General features: G+C 36.4%; 1 protein-coding gene across 15 annotated transcripts in view; it reads left to right on the top strand.

The window, feature by feature from the left end:
- The window catches only part of RPS6KC1 (ribosomal protein S6 kinase C1), a 221514-nt gene that overhangs the window by 51156 nt on the left and 148959 nt on the right, over positions 1–21399 (top strand). For 14 of the 15 annotated variants that reach the window (XM_031001489.3, XM_031001490.3, XM_055371332.2 and 11 more), the window contains 2 exons: positions 2707–2822; positions 15587–15680. In XM_031001489.3, the coding sequence (XP_030857349.2) occupies positions 2707–2822; positions 15587–15680 (210 nt within the window). Of the gene's footprint in view, positions 1–2706; positions 2823–6427; positions 6496–15586; positions 15681–21399 lie in introns of those variants that run through there. The other variant, XM_055371329.2, reaches the window with a different exon arrangement.

The following is a 21399-nucleotide window of genomic DNA, read 5'->3' as shown; positions in this document are numbered from 1 at the left end:
ATGTTTACACAATTACTAATATTAATTTATAGGCACTTGAATTTACTTTTTTCTTTAAGGGATAACTATATTGGACTATAATCATAAGCACTGATTCATACTTTCTTATTTAGGCAAAATAAGGAATAATGAGCGTTTAATCTAGTTGGCCAGTAGATTTTTTCCTAAGATTAAATCATTTAGATTGTTTTCAAGCCAGAGAATTGGTTTTACCTATTGGGGTTCTTGCAGATTTGTTTCTAGATAATATTAGTGATAGGTAAGCGAGTAGTGTCATTTTAGATTTGGTATTGTTATTGGGAGGGTTGAGTTTAATTGTTGCATTTGAACTGAGAGCATTTGAGCTGAGAACTAACAAAAACAAATGTGGCATAATGGATTATGTTGGGTTTGGTTATTTGTGAGAAAACTCAAGATAGAAGTCCATTTCTTCCTCATGGCAAAAGATTTGGAGGTAGCCTCAAGCGTGGCAGCTGCACAGTGATCTGGAATCCAAGCTCCTGTCTTGTTGCTGTGTCATTTTTTAATGAGATGTAGTCTCGCTATGTTGCCCAGGCTGAGTTGAACTCCTAGGCTCAAGTGATCCTTCTGGCCTCAGCCTCCTGAGAAGCTGGGATTATAGGTTTGCGCCACTGTACCCTGTTTGTGTCATTTTTAACCTTCCACTTCTTGGTTCTTCTTGAAAGGGGGAAGGGACAAAGAAGAAAGGGAGAGAGGTTGTATGTCATTTGTCTTTTAAAAAGATTTCTGGGAAGCTACAGTATAATTTGTTTATATGCTATTTGCCAGAACTTAGTTTATATCTATGCCTAACTGCAAAGCAAGCTGGCAATTACAATTTTTTTTTTTTCCTGGGCTGTCATGTACCCATTTGAATAAAAATTGAGGAAGAAAGCAAGAACAAATATTTGGATAGCAGTGGACAGCCTATTCCATAGTAAGTAAAGCAGTATACAGAATGTTAGGAATCCTCTGCTACTTGCCTGCTGACCTTTATTTGGTCCTAGGCTCTATCAAGATACTGATAAAAGTTATAGACCCTATCCTTAGAAAAATGCATCTGTGTATATATATGCATGGAATTCTGTGGGATTATTGTCTCTGGAGCCCATCCATGAACCATTGCCTAAGAGGTTGTGTATGGATCCACTGTTAAGATTTCCTGTTATAGGCTGTGTATGGTGGCTCATGCCTGCAATACAATCCCAGCACTTTGGGAGGCCTAGATGGGAGGATCACTTGCATCCAGGAATTCGACATTAGCCTGGGCAGCGTAGTGAGACCCTCTCTCTACAAAATAATTAGCTGGCTGTGGTGGCACGTGCCTGTAGTCCCAGCTTCTTGGGAGGCTGAAGTGGGAGGATTGCTTGAGCCTGGGAGGTTGAGGCTGCAGGGAGGTTGTGATCACTCTGGGCGACAGAGTGAGACCCTGTCTCATAAAAAAAAAAAAAAAAAAGATTATCTGTGATAATGTTCCACTGTAAGACATTTATTTATTTATTTTTACATGGCTTTTAAAAGTTTTTGTTATTCACTCACACAGTCAATAAAAGCTTGCTAGCATGCTCTGTATTTTAGTCAGTATGATAGAACTTGAAGATTCAAAGAACCATGATATTCTATTAAGTGCTTACTATGTGCCTCGCATGAAACTGGGAACCTTAAGTGCATTATTCATTTCCTACATTTTAAAAATGAGGAAATAATCTGCCTAAGATTTTATAGCTAGTGAATGATAGAGGTAGTATTTGAACTCAGGTCCTTTTAGTTATCGTGAAATAGACACTTCACCATAAGCATGAGACACACTGGGCAGAGGGTATTTTAGTGGTTCAGTTTCACTTCCAGTCATATAGGCACTTGCCTTGCCTATATAACTAGGAATCTCTTTGTGCCTCAGTTTTCTGTTAATACTCTGCAAAGGCACTTAAAATGTTTATGTGGTGATGCTACTTTTCTGATTTTGTATTTTTTTATTGCAATCAGTATGATACATGGCATATGATAAATGTCAACTGGTAATCTAATCTAAGAGTACTACAAAATGATCATATTTTGAAAATGTCTTATCAGCATTCCAATTTTATGTATCATTTAAAAATTCTATGGAAAGCACCTTTTGATCACCTTGTAAAGCAGAACTCACTGGTGCTGTATGTGTGTTCTTTTTTCTCACAAGCATGCTGTTATGTACGCCGACAGCATCACACGTGGAATTTAGCATAAAAGCTTTTTGCTTCAAGCTGAGGTTTTTGACCCCACTGATAATACAGATGTTCTCATAATTTCCTCTCTTCAGCCCCTTTATAAATCAAAAAGAGTAGAAAAGGGAAAATTATATGAGTAATTACAGTATTAGATTACTATAGAAAACCATTTCACTTCTTTAAAATTCTCTTTTCATCTTTAGTTTCGAATCACCAGCTTCTTAAATGTCAACTTTCTTAAATTGACAGGCTCTAAATTATGAATGTACCATTTATTTATCGGTTGACACCTTTGTCTCTTGTTTTATCAGAAACATTTTCTTTTCTACTGAGAGTACTGCTGATTCTAATTGTAGAGATTAGATTTGACTTCAGAAGTTTGCATAATAAAGCAACTAAGTGATAGGCATACTGCTGCTTTCTGATCTGTGGACGTAAACTATCATAAACCAGTGTTTGATCATTCTTCCCTTAAGTGTTGATTCTTATTTAATTGTAGGGAGATTTGATGAAACTGTTATCGAAGAGAGAAGACAATGTGCTGAAGACCTGCTACAATTCTCTGCCAATATTCCTGCTCTTTACAATAGTAAACAGCTTGAAGACTTTTTCAAGGTTTGGTAGTCTTTCTGGAATATTTTATATCTTATTAAATACTTTTGTTTTGTAATTTGTAGTAAAGTAAAATAAAAAATGCCACTTTTGAATTTCGTTATTCACTATAAAAGTAGAAATTAATAGCTCTATAATAATGTTTATGGCATATTTCCTATTTTTAGTGTAGAAATTTATGCCTTTTTTTTTTTTTTTTTTAAAGGAACTGGTTCTGCTCTGTTGCTTAGACTATTGTTCAGTGGCCATTGACAGGTGTGATCATGGCGTACTATAGTCTTGAGTTCCTGGGCTCAAGCCTCCTGTTGCCTCAGACTCCTGAGTATTTTTGATTCATGGATCTTAAAAAATTGATGCAAAGAGTTTAGAGATTGTTTAACTCACTCTGTCATAATTGAAATACATTAAAAAAATGAAGCATCATGAAACTTTAGTACTTACCTTCACTTTTTGAAGTGTCTTTCAGTGGCAGATTACTCTTGGAATATAAGCCACTGTAAGTCTATATTAAATTTGTTATTATATTGACTTGTATAAAGATACAACAAAAATATAAAACTGCACAGTTTTAGAGAGCAGGCCAGTGCAAATTATATTACTGGAGATCATTGGATATTAGTGTTTTAAGTTCCTAGACATGTAATGCTTTCATTTTAAGTTTTTTTTTTTTTTTACCATTTTTAATAATAATTTTCTAATTTATTTTGAACTGTATCGGTATATGTTGTCAGTTGGTATTGTTGTATTTAATTACCACATTTTCCCTGTTGCATTGAGTTAGCCTTCTAAAAAAAAAGAAATCTAAGTGATTGTGCTGTAATTGTTTTTACTTCTTTAAAATCTACTCACTTGTATAAGTTAAATTTCTTAGCCTATATAACCAGTGATATGTATGAATAGTGAGATACTTAATTTTTCTGATTTTAGTGGATCTACACAGATTATTTATTTATTTATTTTTTTCTGCCAGTGCTTCATCACCCAGGAATTTATTTTTTATGATGTTTTATCTACTGAAGAAAGTTCTTTTGAAAGATATTGCAAATTTACAGTAATAGAAATAATGATAGTAATAGAAGAGTTTGTAGTAACAATAACATTTCTGATGATTGACCGTGTTGCTTAATTTTTCACCATTCTGCAAACTAGGCTGAGATAATAAATGTGGTTTCTGCATATGGCCCTATGCAGATCTTTAGGATAAAGGCCAAGTCAAATTGATAGAGTATTTAGCTCTTTGCTGTTCTTTGTTATAATTGTTTCTATGTGTCAGGGAGTCTGTTTTTATGGAAAAAGGGTTTATTATTAAACAAGAATATTGCTTTATAGAAATTGTGAAAAGCTGTCGTGCAAATTACCACCTGCCATATGGCTAAAAATAATTAGGGATTATGGAAGTCCTATTAAAGACTTTAAACAATTTAAGTAAAAGTTACCTGTTCATTGTATTTCTTCTGGATATGGGAATTCCTGATTGTAATTGTTGCTGGAAGTCACTGGGAAATGAGACTGTCATTTTCAGAGTTTGTGAAAGATTGGACAGTTTAAGAGAAGTCAAACTAATCTTGGAAAGTATCTTAGAACTATCTTTAACAGTGTGCTAGGCGGGAACAGGATACTGATTTGGGAATATCAGAAGAGTGGTATTCAGTCATTTTAAATAGAGATAATCAAGCAAGAAAAAAAAACTCATTCCATTAGCCTGAACAAAAAAAAAAAAGGTATTTATTTTTCATATGACAAGAAGTATGAATGAGGAAGGTAGTCCAGGACTGGTATGGAGCTCAGTAATGTCATCAGTGACATAGGTTTCTGGGTTTAGGTGTGAAAGGCAAAAGGCCAAAAGAAACATGGCAGTTTTTAAAAGCTTTCCCAGAAACATGATCTAGAGATAGTCTTTCTTACATCTCATTGGCCAGAACTGGGTCACATGCCCATCCTTAATTTGAAGGAGTCTGGGAAGGTGACTCTTAGCTTTCTAGTTCTGATCATGGATGAAGGCTGTGGGGAAGGTTCTGGGGTAGCTAATTCACAGGGTGTGCTATAGTATCATAGTTTATTTTTCTCTTTAGAGACATTGATGATGCCACATGCAAATGACCATATAGCCACTTGCTTATATTGACTTTAAAAAACCACATACATAAGAGTAGAATGAATAGTATAATGAACTTCAATGACCCATGGCCTGGTTTCAGAAATTATCAGTATATTGCCAAACTTGTTTTATCTACACCTTTCCATCCCATACTCTTCACTGGTTGGCTGTTTATTTATTAGTATTAGTACAGTTACTAATTATAATTGTACAATTCACTGATTTTCAGTAAATTTATAGAGTTTTGCACCTATCACCAACATCCAATTTTATTTTATTTTATTCTTTTTTTTTTTTTGAGACAGAATCTCACTCTCTTGCCCAGGCTAGAGTGCAGTGGCACGATCTCGGCTAACCGCAACCTCTTGCCTGCCGGGTTCAAGCTATTCTCCTGCCTCAGCCTCCTGAGTAGTTGGGATTACAGGTGTGTGCCACCACACCTGGCAAATTGTTGTATTTTTAATAGAGACAGGGTTTCACAATGTTGGCCATGCTGGTTTTGAACTCCTGACCTCAAGTGATCCGCCTGCTTCAGCCTCCCAAAGTGCTGGGATTACAGGTGTGAGCTACTGTGCCTGGCCAACATCCAGTTTTAGATCATTTCCATTACCGCACCTCTGTGTCTGCTTGCTATGGTGATCCCCTTTTCCATCCCCAGCCTGGGGCAACCACCTTGTTCTGTCTATAGATTTGCCTTTCCCCATCATTTCAAATACATGGAATTACACAATATATGTAGCGTTTTGTTCACAACATATGTATATAGGTTTCTTTCACTTAGCATAATGCTTTTGAGCTTCATTCATGTTATGTATCAGCATTTTGTTCTTTTATGTTGCTGAAATGTATTTCATTGTATAGATAATACCACATTTTCTTCATTCATTGATAAATTGATGGACATGTTTGGATGTTTCTACGTTTTGGCTGTTATGACTAATGCTGCTGTGAATATTTGCATACAAATCTTTGTGTGGATATATGTTTTCATTTTTCTTGGGTGATTCCTGAGGAGAGGAATTGCTGGATCTTATGGTAAGTTCATGTTTTTAAGAAACTGCCAAACTATTTTCCAAACGGAAAATAGCCAGTAATGTTTGAACTTACCAGTTGTTCCACAACGTCACCAACACTTGGTATTGTCTGATTTTTTAACTGTAGCCATTCTAGCAGGTGTGCAGTGGCATTTCACCATAGTATTAATTTCAGTTTCCTAATGGCTAATGATGTTGAGCATGTTTTCCTCTGCTTTTTTCATATATCTTTGGTGAAATGTCCATTAAAATCTACCCATTTTTTTGATTGGGTTGTCATTGAATTGTAAGAGTTCTAAATATATTCTGTATAAATAGTCTTATCAGATAAGTGATTTGTAAATATTTTCTCCCCAATCTGTAGCCTTTTAGTTTTCTTAGTGGTGTCATTTGAAGTGCAAAAGCTTTTAGCTTTGATGTGATGTATAATTTATATATTTTTTTCTTTTTTGGGTTATGCCTGTCATACCCAGGAACTTTTCGAGTATCCCAAGATCATGAAGATTTTCTTCTGTGTTTACTTTTAGAAGTTTTAATGTTACAGGTCTGTGATTCATTTTTAGTTCATTTTATATACGATGTGAAGGAACAGTCTAAATTCATCTTCTGGTGTGTGTATATCTAATATTCTGAGCATCATTTGTTGAAAAGACTATCCTCATTGAATCACCTTGGGACTCTTGCTGAAAATAAATTGACTGTAAATATAATGGCTTATTTCTGGACTGTTGATAAGTTCTATTAATCTACGTGCCTGTTCTTATCCTAGAACCATACTGTCTTGATTACTGTAGCTTTTTAAGTATTGAAGTCAGCTAGTGTAAGTTTGCCTACTTTACTTTTTCAAAATTGTTATGGCAATTTTGAGTTCTTTGAACTTCCATAAAAATTTTTAGTGGCAGCTTAACCATGTGAATAAAAAATAATCATAGAATTTTAAAATTATTTTATTATTTTACTTCTTTTTTTTTTTTTTTTAAAGAATTGGGGTCTCACTTTTTTCACTGAGGCTGGGATGCAATGGCACAATAATAGCTCACTTTAACCTCAAACTCTTGGGCTCAAGGGATCCTCCCACCTCAGCCTCCCAAGTAACTGGGACAGGAACCACCACACCCAGCTTATTTTTAAATATTTTTGTAGAGACAGGTTCTCACTGTGTTGCCCAGGCTGGTCTTGAACTCCTAGCCTTAAGTAATTCTCTTGCCTCAGCCTCCCAAAGTGCTGGGAATACAGGTGTGAGTCACCTCACCTGGCCGAAGGTATTGGAAACACCTGCTAAAATCCTCCAGTTTGATGCTCTCCCAACTGAGCTATTTTGGCTTGCTCCTCAGAATTCTGATTAGAATTGTATTGAATCTGTAGTTCAGTTTGGGGAAAATTGTCATTTTAACAATATTATCTTGCAATCCATGAAAATGAAATGACTCTATATTTATTTGGATATTCTGTAATTTCTTTTTGAGATGGGGTCTCGCTCTGTTGCCCAGGCTGGAGTGCAGTGGTGCCATCTTGGCTCACCGCAAGCTCCGCCTCTCGGGTTCATGCCATTCTCCTGCTTCAGCCTCCTGATTAGCTGGGATGACAGGCGCCTGCCAGCACGCCTGGCTAATTTTTTTGTATTTTTAGTAGAGACAGGGTTTCACCATGTTAGCCAGGATGGTCTCAATCTCCTGACCTCGTGATCCACCTGCCTCGGCCTCCCAAAGTGCTGGGATTACAGGCATGAGCAACCGTGCCCGGCCCGATATTCTGTAATTTCTTTAAGCAATGTTTCATAATTTTCAGGGTATAAGTCTGGAGCTTCTTGCCTTAAATTTATTTGTAAGCATTTTAATCTTATGATGCTGTTTTGAATGAAACTGTGTTTTTTTCCATGTAGTATTACACTTTAATGGTTCATTCATGTTGTAGCATGCATGAGTACTTTATCCATTTTTGTGATTGTGTAATATTCTTTTGTGTGGCTATGGATATACCACGTTTTGTTTATCTACAGTGTGTGTTGGTGCATATTTGGGTTGTTCCCCTTTTGGCTATTATGAATGGTGCTGTTATGAATATTGACATACAAGTTCTTGTGCAGACATGTATTTTTGTTTCTCATAGGTACACCTAGGAGTGGAATTTAGGTGGGAAGTTTTTTTTTTTATTGGAGATTTAGAGGGTGTGTATGTTTGTACATATATTTGTGTTTTTAAGGTTCATCCAGGTTGTAGCATGTATCAGTAGTTCATTCCTTATTATGGCTAAATAATATTTCATTGAATGGATATGGATATGCCACATTTTGCTTATCCATTCATTAGTTGATAGACATTCAGATTGTTTTTGCTTATGGCTGTTATGAAAAATGCTTCATTTGATCCTTTTTTATAATTTTGATTTATTTATATTTGCTATTTCATGAGTCATGGTCCTTTTAATTCTTTAATCATGTTTTCCCTTGATAATATGAACATATTTTTAATAGCTGCTTTGAAGTTTTTGCCAAGTCCAACATCTTTGTTCCCTCACAGATAGTTTCGATTGACTGGTTACCTCCCATGTTTGGGTCACATACTTTCCTGTGTCTTTGTATGTCCTGTAATTTTTTTTGTTGGAAAATCTATATTTTGGATAATATACGATAGAACTCTAAGTTCTGATTTTTTTTTCTTCCTGAGGATTCTTGCCATTTTATGTTAGTGTGTTTAGTAACTAATACTTTTTGTTAATGTGTTTAGTCCGTAGTAAATCTGTGGAGTCCATTTCCTGTGAAGTGTGTGACTGCTGATATCTCTGCCCAATATTTAATTCTAATTTTATTTTTAAGCCAGGCTATGTAGGGGTTAGACCTGTGTCAGCATAGCTTTGTGGTCAGCCAGTGCTCGGTCATTGCTTGTGCTTAAACACCTGTGCCATTATATGCTTTCCTTTTAATGCTGATGATTTTTTAATGTGTTTTCAAAGTCTCAGCTGTTTTAAAATTTGCCCTGGCTTTTACTTTCCTCTGAAGTCTTGAATTTCCTCTGTGCCTGTGCACTGTCTCATGGTTTGCCAGGTATTCATGGATAGCTTGACCCCTCTCTGGTCTCTACATAGATGGGTAGTGAGCTTTATGAAGACCCCCTATGGCTGTGTTATTTTCTGGATCTCCCTGCTGTCTGGTCTTTTCCTGACTGCAACTTCAGCTGTGCTGAGCCATCACTTTTCCTTGCTATATATTTGGCCCTGAGATTGCTACTATTATTGACAATATTTGGGGTGGATTTTTTTTTTTTCTGTGCTTCAATCCAAATCACATTAGCCTCCTCAAAAGTGAACCTGCTGGTTTTCAAGACTTGCCTTGCCCTTATATAATTACTGTGACCACCCAGCTGGGATGGGGGTTGGGAGGAACTGAGGCAAGAACATCACAGACGTCCATAGTTCTTACCTGTGGTTCCGTGGTTTCTCGGTAACCACTCTTTCATTTGCTTTATGCTTTTAGTCAATTTCCAGAGCCCTCAATGGTGGTTTTGACAGATTTCTCCAGATTTATGATTGCCTTTTGGGGAAAGCATTTGCTGGATCTCCTCACTTAACTATACCAGAAGTCCTTCCCTGCTAGACTCTTCATTAACAAAAAAACTTTGAGATACTATATATCCCAAAATTTCTATGAAATTTTTTTACTGCATACTCAGAAACACCTAAAAGGTTATTTTTGAATTAGAAGTTTAAAATTAGGATTGTGGCATTATTTTACTGCTACATCCCTCTAGTTCCTGTATAACAGTTTTTGTTGTGTTTCATTAAATATTTGTTCTTTCCTATTTATTTTTTATAACAGTGTTTGTTAAACTAGGTAAATAAAATATTTAGGATTATGAGCTAAAACATTTTGCATTTTAAATTTTATCTTACAAGAAGATCTTATGTCAACTAATAATAAACATTTATTGAGTGCCTACATTGTTCTAAATACTTTGTGTGTATTTTTATTTTGCATGAAATATGTAAAATAAAATAATGTCTTAGTTAGAAGATATTTTATAGGTCGGTAACTTAAATTGCACACCTAGTGGTAGAAGAGGTAGTTAATAGTTGAAAGATACTTTGTTTTAAAATTAACTTTATCTTTTAACATTCTCTAGAATACTTGAAAATCTTGATTTGGTTTGGATGTTGTTTAAAACATGGCTTAGTCTAGAATAGATACTCTTTTTGGAGAAAAGTTCAAATATAAGCTGTAATCTGAATATTGTAATAAAATGTAGAATAAAGTAATACAAATTGTTGCTCCTAAAGAGAATAATCATTTTTAAGGTTTTAGTTCACATAACACTCAGGGAAGTAAAATATGGTAATTTGAGAGGGACCATTTCAAATTTATGTTCCTTAAAAACAAGCTGACAGAGAAGGGACTTCTGATTAGGTAAAGATAGTAATTGAGTTTTTTTTGTGCTGAAGTAGAGAGGAAATGGGGGCTTGTAATTCTTTTGAGCTTTATTATTCTGTTAGTAGTGTTTGGAGGCATAGAACTGTTGGTAGAAGGTAGAGGGGAAGGTATTAAGGAGCAGAAGAGCTATTGTTTTAATTATTTAAGGATTATAAGCTCTTATATTGTGATTGGAGCATACATAAAGCCATAGCACAGCGTCATACCACCACTACTTGTCTGGTGATATCATTCTCTAGCTGCATGTAGAGTAAGATAACTTTCTGAGGTGTGAATTTGCAAACCTAAATAGGGAATTAAAATGATAGCCACATAGAGAAATCAATTTTGTATTTATTTTTTATATCTTTAAAAAATATCTCTACTAAAAGTACCTTAATTTTTTTTGTTTTACCTATATTGTATACAAGTGGTTCTCAAACTTTATTTTTTAATTTTTATTTATTTATTTATTATTATTATACTTTAAGTTTTAGGGTACATATGCACAATGTGCAGGTTAGTTACATATGTATACATGTGCCATGCTGGTGTGCTGCACCCATTAACTCGTCATCTAGCATTAGGTATATCTCCCAATGTTGTCCCTCCCCCCTCCCCCCACCCCACAACAGTCCCCAGAGTGTGATGTTCCCCTTCCTGTGTCCATGTGTTCTCATTGTGCAGTTCCCACCTATGAGTGAGAATATGTGGTGTTTGGTTTTTTGTTCTTGCGATAGTTTACTGAGAATGATGATTTCCAATTTCATCCATGTCCCTACAAGGAACATGAACTCATCATTTTTTATGGCTGCATAGTATTCCATGGTGTATATGTGCCACATTTTCTTAACAGTCTATCATTGTTGGACATTTGGGTTGGTTCCAAGTCTTTGCTATTGTGAATAATGTTGCAATAAACATACGTGTGCATGTGTCTTTATAGCAGCATGATTTATAGTCCTTTGGGTATATACCCAGTAATGGGAAGGCTGGGTCAAATGGTATTTCTAGTTCTAGATCCCTGAGGAATCGCCACACTGACTTCCACAATGGTTGAACTAATTTACAGTCCCACCAACAGTGTAAAAGTGTTCCTGTTTCTCCACATCCTCTCCAGCACCTGTTGTTTCCTGACTTTTTAATGATTGCCATTCAAACTGGTGTGAGATGGTATCTCACTGTGGTTTTGATTTGCGTTTCTCTGATGGCCAGTGATGATGAGCATTTTTTCATGTGTTTTTTGGCTGCATAAATGTCTTCTTTTGAGAAGTGTCTGTTCTTGTCCTTCGCCCACTTTTTGATGGGGTTGTTTGTTTTTTTCTTGTAAATTTGTTTGAGTTCATTGTAGATTCTGGATATTAGCCCTCTGTCAGATGAGTAGGTTGCGAAAATTTTCTCCCATTTTGTAGGTTGCCTGTTCACTCTGATGGTAGTTTCTTTTGCTGTGCAGAAGCTCTTTAGTTTAATGAGATCCCATTTGTCAATTTTGGCTTTTGTTGACATTGCTTTTGGTGTTTTAGACATGAAGTCCTTGCCCATGCCTATGTCCTGAATGGTAATGCCTAGGTTTTCTTCTAGGGCTTTTATGGTTTTAGGTCTAACGTTTAAGTCTTTAATCCATCTTGAATTGATTTCTGTATGAGGTGTAAGGAAGGGATCCAGTTTCAGCTTTCTACATATGGCTAGCCAGTTTTCCCAGCACCATTTATTAAATAGGGAATCCTTTCCCCATTTCTTGTTTTTCTCAGGTTTGTCAAAGATCAGATAGTTGTAGATATATGGCGTTATTTCTGAGGGCTCTGTTCTGTTCCATTGATCTATATCTCTGTTTTGGTACCAGTACCATGCTGTTTTGGTTACTGTAGCCTTGTAGTATAGTTTGAAGTCAGGTAGTGTGATGCCTCCAGCTTTGTTCTTTTGGCTTAGGATTGACTTGGCGATGCGGGCTCTTTTTTGGTTCCATATGAACTTTAAAGTAGTTTTTTCCAATTCTGTGAAGAAAGTCATTGGTAGCTTGATGGGGATGGCATTGAATCTGTAAATTACCTTGGGCAGTATGGCCATTTTCATGATATTGATTCTTCCTACCCATGAGCATGGAATATTCTTCCATTTGTTTGTATCCTCTTTTATTTCCTTGAGCAGTGGTTTGTAGTTCTCCTTGAAGAGGTCCTTCACATCCCTTCTAAGTTGGATTCCTAGGTATTTTATTCTCTTTGAAGCAATTGTGAATGGGAGTTCACTCATGATTTGGCTCTCTGTTTGTCTGTTGTTGGTGTATAAGAATGCTTGTGATTTTTATACATTGATTTTGTATCCCGAGACTTTGCTGAAGTTGCTTATCAGCTTAAGGAGATTTTGGGCTGAGACAGTGGGGTTTTCTAGATATACAATCATGTCATCTGCAAACAGGGACAATTTGACTTCCTCTTTTCCTAATTGAATACCCTTTATTTCCTTCTCCTGCCTGATTGCCCTGGCCAGAACTTCCAACACTATGTTGAATAGGAGTGGTGAGAGACGGCATCCCTGTCTTGTGCCAGTTTTCAAAGGGAATGCTTCCAGTTTTTGCCCATTCAGTATGATATTGGCTGTGGGTTTGTCATAGATAGCTTTTATTATTTTGAAATACGTCCCATCAATACCTAATTGAGAGTTTTTAGCATGAAGGTTGTTGAATTTTGTCAAAGTCCTTTTCTGCATCTATTGAGATAATCATGTGGTTTTTGTGTTTGGTTCTGTTTATATGCTGGATTACATTTATTGATTTGCATATATTGAACCAGCCTTGCGTCTCAGGGATGAAGCCCACTTGATCATGGTGGATAAGCTTTTTGATGTGCTGCTGGATTTGGTTTGCCAGTATTTTATTGAGGATTTTTGCATCAATGTTCATCAAGGATATTGGTCTAAAATTCTCTTTTTTGGTTGTGTCTCTGCCAGGCTTTGGTATCAGGATGATGCTGGCCTCATAAAATGAGTTAGGGAGGATTCCCTCTTTTTCTATTGATTGGAATAGTTTCAGAAGGAATAGTACCAGCTCATCTTTGTATCTCTGGTAGAATTCGGCTGTGAATCCATCTGGTCCTGGACTCTTTTTGGTTGGTAAGCTATTGATTATTGCCACAATTTCAGCTCCTGTTATTGGTCTATTCAGAGATTCAACTTCTTCCTGGTTTAGTCTTGGGAGAGTGTATGTGTCGAGGAATTTATCCATTTCTTCTAGATTTTCTAGTTTATTTGTGTAGAGGTGTTTGTAGTATTCTCTGATGGTAGTTTGTATTTCTGTGGGATCAGTGGTGATATCCCCTTTATCATTTTTTATTGCGTCTATTTGATTCTTCTCTCTCTTTTTCTTTATTAGTCTTGCTAGCGGTCTATCAATTTTGTTGATCCTTTCAAAAAACCAGATCCTGGATTCATTAATTTTTTGAAGGGTTTTTTGTGTCTCTATTTCCCTCAGTTCTGCTCTGATCTTAGTTATTTCTTGCCTTCTGCTAGCTTTTGAATGTGTTTGCTCTTGCTTTTCTAGTTCTTTTAGTTGTGATGTTAGGGTGTCAATTTTGGATCTTTCCTGCTTTCTCTTGTGGGCATTTAGTGCTATAAATTTCCCTCTACACACTGCTTTGAATGTGTCCCAGAGGTTCTGGTATGTTGTGTCTTTGTTCTCGTTGGTTTCAAAGACCATCTTCATTTCTGCCTTCATTTCGTTATGTACCCAGTAGTCATTCAGGAGCAGGTTGTTCAGTTTCCATGTAGTTGAGTGGTTTTGAGTGAGATTCTTAATCCTGAGTTCTAGTTTGATTGCACTGTGGTCTGAGAGACAGTTTGTTATAATTTCTGTTCTTTTACATTTGCTGAGGACAGCTTTACTTCCAACTATGTGGTCAGTTTTGTAATAGGTGTGGTATGGTGCTGAAAAAAATGTATATTCTGTTGATTTGGGGTGGAGAGTTCTGTAGATGTCTATTAGGTCCGCTTGGTGCAGGGCTGAGTTCAATTCCTGGGTATCCTTGTTGACTTTCTGTCTTGTTGATCTGTCTAATGTTGACAGTGGGGTGTTAAAGTCTCCCATTGTTAATGTGTGGGAGTCTAAGTCTCTTTGTAGGTCACTCAGGACTTGCTTTATGAATCTGGGTGCTCCTGTATTGGGTGCATATATATTTAGGATAGTTAGCTCTTCTTGTTGAATTGATCCCTTTACCATTATGTAATGGCCTTCTTTGTCTCTTTTGATCTTTGTTGGTTTAAAGTCTGTTTTATCAGAGACTAGGATAGCAACCCCTGCCTTTTTTTGTTTTCCATTTGCTTGGTAGATCTTCCTCCATCCTTTTATTTTGAGCCTATGTGTGTCTCTGCACGTGAGATGGGTTTCCTGAATACAGCACACTGATGGGTCTTGACTCTATCCAATTTGCCAGTCTGTGTCTTTTAATTGGAGCATTTAGTCCATTTACATTTAAAGTTAATATTGTTATGTGTGAATTTGATCCTGTCATTATGACGTTAGCTGGTTATTTTGCTCGTTAGTTGATGCAGTTTCTTCCTAGTCTCAATGGTCTTTACATTTTGGCATGATTTTGCAGTGGCTGGTACCAGTTGTTCCTTTCCATGTTTAGCGCTTCCTTCAGGAACTCTTTTAGGGCAGGCCTGGTGGTGACAAAATCTCTCAGCATTTGCTTGTCTGTAAAGTATTTTATTTCTCCTTCACTTATGAAGCTTGGTTTGGCTGGATATGAAATTCTGGGTTGAAAATTCTTTTCTTTAAGAATGTCGAATATTGGCCCCCACTGTCTTCTGGCTTGTAGAGTTTCTGCCGAGAGATCCACTGTTAGTCTAATGGGCTTCCCTTTGAGGGTAACCCGACCTTTCTCTCTGGCTGCCCTTAACATTTTTTGAATTTTAAAATAATAGTCTATTTCTAGGGCAGTTTAGGTTTATAGAAAAATTGTGCAGAAAGTACAGAGTTTTCTCATATATCTCTTCTTCCTCCCCAGCCCCCAGTTTCTGCCATTAAATGTCTTGGGTTGGTGTAGTACATTTGTTACAGTCAGTGAACCAATATTGATATACCTATTGATTTTTTTGAAAACACTTGTCATCTAGTTTAATAGATTAGTATAGTCGTTTCTGTACATCTTTACACATACTTAATTGGGATAACTATTTTTTATTTAGTGTTGTTTTTGCTCTTAATGCTAATGAAACACAATTGCTCTTATCTCTTTAGGGTGGAATAATTAATGATAGTTCTGAATTAATTGGTCCTGCTGAAGCTCACTCAGATTCCCTCATTGATACCTTTCCTGAGTGTAGTACAGAAGGTAAGAGATTTTAATTTTTTTGCATTTCAAAGGTTTTGATTACAGAAGACTATAAATCATATCTGCATTGCAAAAAGACAGATGTATATAGGAATTTGAGGGTATTTCACTGATTCTAAGATACTTTTTTTGTTCACATTTTACTATCACTGATGTTGGGTGCATGATATTGGGTCAGGCATATCTCATATTTAATTGGCAGCTTTTTTTTCATAGTGGTATATAAAATAATGATTCATCCTCCAATTAATGGGATCTTAGAATTGATGAAATATGGTATAATGAGTAGTTCAGAATTTGTATTGTCTAGTGTAAGAAGGCCTTACTTGGCCAAGCATGGTGGCTCATGCCTGTAATCCCTGCACTTTGGGAGGCTGAGGTGGGTGAATCACCTGAGGTCAGGAGTTTGAGACCAGCCGAGCCAACGTGGTGAAACCCTGTCTCTACTAAAACAGAAAAATTAGCTGGGTGTGGTGGCGGGCATCTGTAATCCTAGCTACTAGGGAGGCTGAGGCACAAGAATCGCTTGAACCTGGGAGATGGAGTTTGCAGTGAGCTGAGACTGTGCCACTGCACTCCAGCCTGGACAACAAAGCAAGACTTTGTCTCAAAAAAAAAAAAAAAAAAAAAAGCCTTACTCATTTCTTTAGCGCATCTGACTTTTAGAGAATTAATTTCAAGACTGGCTTTAGAGATTTAGTCATTTAGCCATAAAGAATAAACCCTAAGGCAGTTTTAGTGCTTTTGATACGTTTTTAAATAAAATGAGTCTAAATCAAGTTTTAATCACTTTCATTCAAGAATGCTTAATCTCTTGTTTTATTCTTCTATTAAGGTACACTTGAATTTATACATTTCAGCCTTTGGATTTCTGTAACTAGTTTTTTTTCAGGGAAGGTTACGGAAAAAAAAGAGATTTGTGGGCAGGGGTAGGAGGGATTTTTAAAATCAAAATAGATAATTAGATTTGTTTTAGGTGGCTAAGGTTTGGTTTATTAAAGGTAAAATAATAGACTAAAAATATTTCTTATCTCTTTCATGAGTAAGAGTTTATGGTGGAGGAGGATGCTTTATGAGGATGAGGTAGCCATCATCTCATTGTAGTGTTGTTTTTGTGAGGGTATGTACTCCTGTCATACAGCAGCAGCCACACTAACGTAAATCTCTTGTAGTAAATTTCCATCGTGATTTGGTAAGAGCAACATGTTCTTATTTATTATGTGGGCTGATGCACTTAAGTTTTTTTTTTCTTTTGGTACTACCATATTGAGAAGTGGTTAGCTTTTATTCTTTTTCATTGTACTTTCCATTGACTTAGCATCTCGTTATTTAAACTTAGTGTTCTGTGTAATGCATGGGGGCCACATGCCCAGGGGTCTTCACTGAGTTCTCAATATCTTTGACTCCACCCTGATTCTGCCAGGGTCATAGAAAAACATTGTTGACAGTAATTTTACTTCATAATCTATTTTTTTTGTGTGTGTGTGTCGGGGGTGGTGGTGGTAAAATATCTGTTCTTTGTGACCTATTTTAATTAGAGATCCTTGCGAAGGTTTGGAAAATCTAGTCCCTGCTTGGGATCCCAATGTGATTCTAATAGAACTAGTTTCCTTGGAAGGTGACTTTTCTGTATAACCTAAGCTGGCTGTTGCCTCAGTTTCCCTACTCCTGAGAAAGAGGAGTGCACATTTTCCACCTGATTCTATACTGATTCTGTGAGAACAAGTAGGAGAGTTAGAAATATTTGTAGGAGAGGCTGGGCATGGTGGCTCACGCTTGTAATCCTAGCACTTTCGGGAGGCCAAGGCAGGCGGATCACTTGAGGTCAGGAATTTGAGACCAGCCTGGCCAATATGGTGAAACCCTGTCTCTACTAAAAACACAAAAATTAGCCAGACAAGGTGGCTGGTGCCTGTAATCCCAGCTACTCGGGAGGCTGAGGCATGAGAATTGCCTGAACCATGGGGGTGGAGGTTGCAGTGAGCCAAGATTATGCCACTGCACTCCAGCCTGGGCAACAGAGTGAGACTCCATCTCAAATATATATATATATGAGAGTATTCAATGAGGAGTGCAATAGTCAGAAATGCAGAATGTTTCTTTTCTCTATTTTTTTGATACAAGAATCAAAGGTTCTGTGATATGGGAGTAGTTATATTCTTCTGATATCTATAATAAGCTTCTGTTACTAGGTGGGAGTCAACCATGGTGAAAAAACCGTATCTTAGGAGCCTATTTTAGTATAAGGCAATCATGGATGCAAGCTCTGCAGAGATCTTTCTGTTCTTTGCTGTAGTCTAGGCCAGAAAGGGAGAAGCATGATTATTAGGAATGAGTTTTCTTGGGATGGTATTCTAAAATACTGATGCTGTTCAAGGTGAACAGATGGCTGTATTAATGCTAAAGGAGACACAATCTAAAGCTAGGGTGAGCATGTAGTTTATTCTCCAAACTGGGACACTTCTGAGGATTATAGACAGTGCTATTAATAATTATACCAAGACCGCAAACATGACACAGGACAGCCTCAGGCAAACTGAGCTGTAAGGGTGACCCTTCCTAAAGCAGTTGTTTCAGAGTTTACCTCTGAAGTTTCAAAAAGATGTGTTTTCTTTGGAAGGATTTATCTTTTAGGAATGTGCTTTTATGAGAGAAATTGGGGCTAACAGTTCTGTCAAAAACACGGAAAATGACTTATGACATCTAAAAGGAATATTGACATTTTATCCTGTCAGTGCAGTTTAGTTTTTCAACTACGTTACCATCTCTGAAACACACTGTGATCCATGAAGAATGAAAACCATGGAACTGGAAATGCTGTTAATGGTTATGTTGTTTTTCTCACCTCCCTTTAAAAGTTGCATGCCTGGCAAATTAATCCTGCTGCAAGATATTAGGTTGATAAATACAGATAGATCAAAGTGTCAGACAGCTTGCAAATTCATTGTTATTTGAGAGGGAAAATGGCTTTTAAATATCCTAAGATTGTTTGGCATAGTGGGAAAGTGGAAGATTTACTTCATACCAAAAGGTCTGCAAACTCTGGAGACAACCAGGGAGAGGAACATCTAGTAGCAAAAGAGCAGGAAAGCCAGCAGCCAGCCAAGCCCCACAGGTACGCAGTGAAATGGAGGGTTGTTAGAGGGATCGTGGTGACAAATGCTTATGTTTTGGATTTAGAGCTAAAATGTGAGGAAGTGATTCACCCCATGAAAACTTCTCTAAATGTACTATTTTAAGCCGTGTTTTAAAGGTGGATTGTCATTTTTCATATTTGTGAATTAGCTAGCTGGTGGAGTGAGGCAGAGGGGGTAAATCTTAATATATAGTCTGCTGTTTGAATGTTCTTTAGTTACAGTTAGAGTGACATGGCAAGTTGATCACTTCTCAGAGAACAGAGGTAGAGGTGAAGTGATCATTATTTTTGTTAATACCTTAAAATGCAGTCAACAGATCCTAATATACTTGAAATGAAAGTTTTCTGAGGAAAACATGAAGATCTGGATGTCTGTTTATTTGTTTTGTGATAGGGTCTCACCGTGTTACCCAGGCTTAGTGCAGCCTTCATGTCCTGGGCTCAAGTGATTCTCCTTCCTCAGCCTCCTGAGTAGCTGGGACTACAGGCAGGCACAACCATGCCTGGCTAATTTTTCTTTTTAAATTTTTTGTAGAAATGGGGTCTCACTGTGCTGCCCAGGCAGCTCTCGAACTCTTAGACGCAAGTGATTCTCCTGCCTTGGCCTCCCAAAGTGCTCGCATTATGGGTGTGAGCCACTGTGCTTGGGCCTGTTTTTTAAAATTACAGTTACTTTGTAGTAGCATGGGATAGAGAAACCCCTTTAAGGTTTTGTAAAAAATAGTTTGGTGATAAACTGGTAAATATATTTTGTTTAATATGAAATTGAAAATTAAGAAATTATTTAGTAGGTTTTTAAACAAAATATTGTTTTACATTTTAAAAATGAAATCCTGGTTACTCTTTATCTCCTTTGTTCAAAGAAGTTAAACTATATTTTTTCAAAGATGAAAGAAGATGTAATTGGTTGCTAACATCTTATTTCCATTATGTCTATTTCAACTTATGTCTTTTCCTTGAATTAAATTTAGCCGTGAAGTTACTAGGACATTTGTAGAAACCTGCCCAAATTGGTGCATATCATTTGAGCTCCTTGACATATTTCTCTCACCTGTTGGCCTTTTTGAAGGGTATAGATTGCTTTACTGCCATGCTGGCCTTGATATCAGAGACTTGGATGTTGGTATAGTCTCATCTGGTAACCTGTGTCATTTCCTCTTCCTAATACATCACTTTTTAGTTTGGGGAGGGACATTTTTTCTGGTTCATGCAGCAAATGAGAGAAAATAATTAGGTAATTGTAACCACAAAGAAAAATTGAATGATCAGCTTATTGTATGTAGCAGATCTTAAGAATGAATATGCTTAAATGTCTTCTGGAATAACAAAATCTACCCCCACCTTTTTTTGGCTGGAAATTGTGAATTAAGAACTCCTCAAGTGCTTATTGTAACTATTGTAGAGACACGAAAGGATCTATTAAACTGTCTTGAATTAACTATTTTAAAGTAAATGAAATGTGCATTTTGAGGATAGCATCTATTGCTCGTCTTTGTAACGGATCCCTTAAATGACATTAAGCTCAAGATTTGTATGTTTATTTGATGGCAGGTGGGGGTAGATTTTGTTATTCCAGGAGACATTTAAGAATATTAATTCTTAAGATCTGCTACATGCAATAAGCTGATCACTCAATTTGTCTTTGTGGTTACAATCACCTAATAATTCTTTACGGTGTGTAGACAGACATGAAGGTTGTGATTAAACTGTGTTAAATTGAATGGTGTTGATTATATTTAAAGCACTGGTTGGTCTAATTGGAAAGGTGTATAGTTATTTAAGTTTGAAAAAAATCTTCTGTATCGAAATACCATTTATTTTGTCTTATTATTTGTGTTATTTTCACTTAATAGATTTAAACTTGACACTTTGAGGCAAGATCATTTTAAATAGGAATATTTGTCACATGATTGGTTACTTAATAACCTAAATCTATTTTCAAGACAAACTTAAAGTCTATTTACTACATAATATAGTGTGAGATGACAAAATACAGAAAGTATTAAATATTAATTTAAATGTAAATTTATAGAAAGTGCAAGTAATTTAAAGTAAAAATAAGTGCAAATGTCCACTAGGTGGCACCATAAGAACTCTAAATCTTGTTACTGGTATTTTTCTAGGCTCTTTGGTGTTATGTATGTTAGAATATCTCTTGCATACTCAGCTTGAAGAGATTCTTTTTTCTGTTATGTACTTATTTACCCAACTTATTTTTATTCCCTGCCCCCAATTGAATTTTCCTTGGTAGTGGAGCTTGACAAAAAAGAACAGGTCATTTTTTTCCCCCAAGATAGCCACAAATGAGAATGTACCAGTGTGTGTAAATGATACACATGACACTGATGATAAATATTGACTCTTACAAATTCTAGGGCTATTGAGGATAATATTGGATATTAGGAGTTTAGGGGTTGGGTGGGACAAATAACAGAAAATTCATGGTATGCCATGGGAATCATTAGAAATGATACACTTAAATGTCTTATTTCACAATTACAGAGTTTGAATTTCAGAGAAGTTTAGCCATGTGCTGAAGATACTCCAGGTATTTGATAGCACTCACAGAGCTATATTTTGAAA

Source organism: Gorilla gorilla, chromosome 1 (genome assembly GCF_029281585.2).
Source record: "Gorilla gorilla gorilla isolate KB3781 chromosome 1, NHGRI_mGorGor1-v2.1_pri, whole genome shotgun sequence".
In the NCBI taxonomy this organism is placed as follows: Eukaryota; Metazoa; Chordata; class Mammalia; order Primates; family Hominidae; genus Gorilla; species Gorilla gorilla.
Note: the sequence above shows the minus strand (reverse complement) of the source record. Positions and strands in the feature narration are given on the sequence as shown.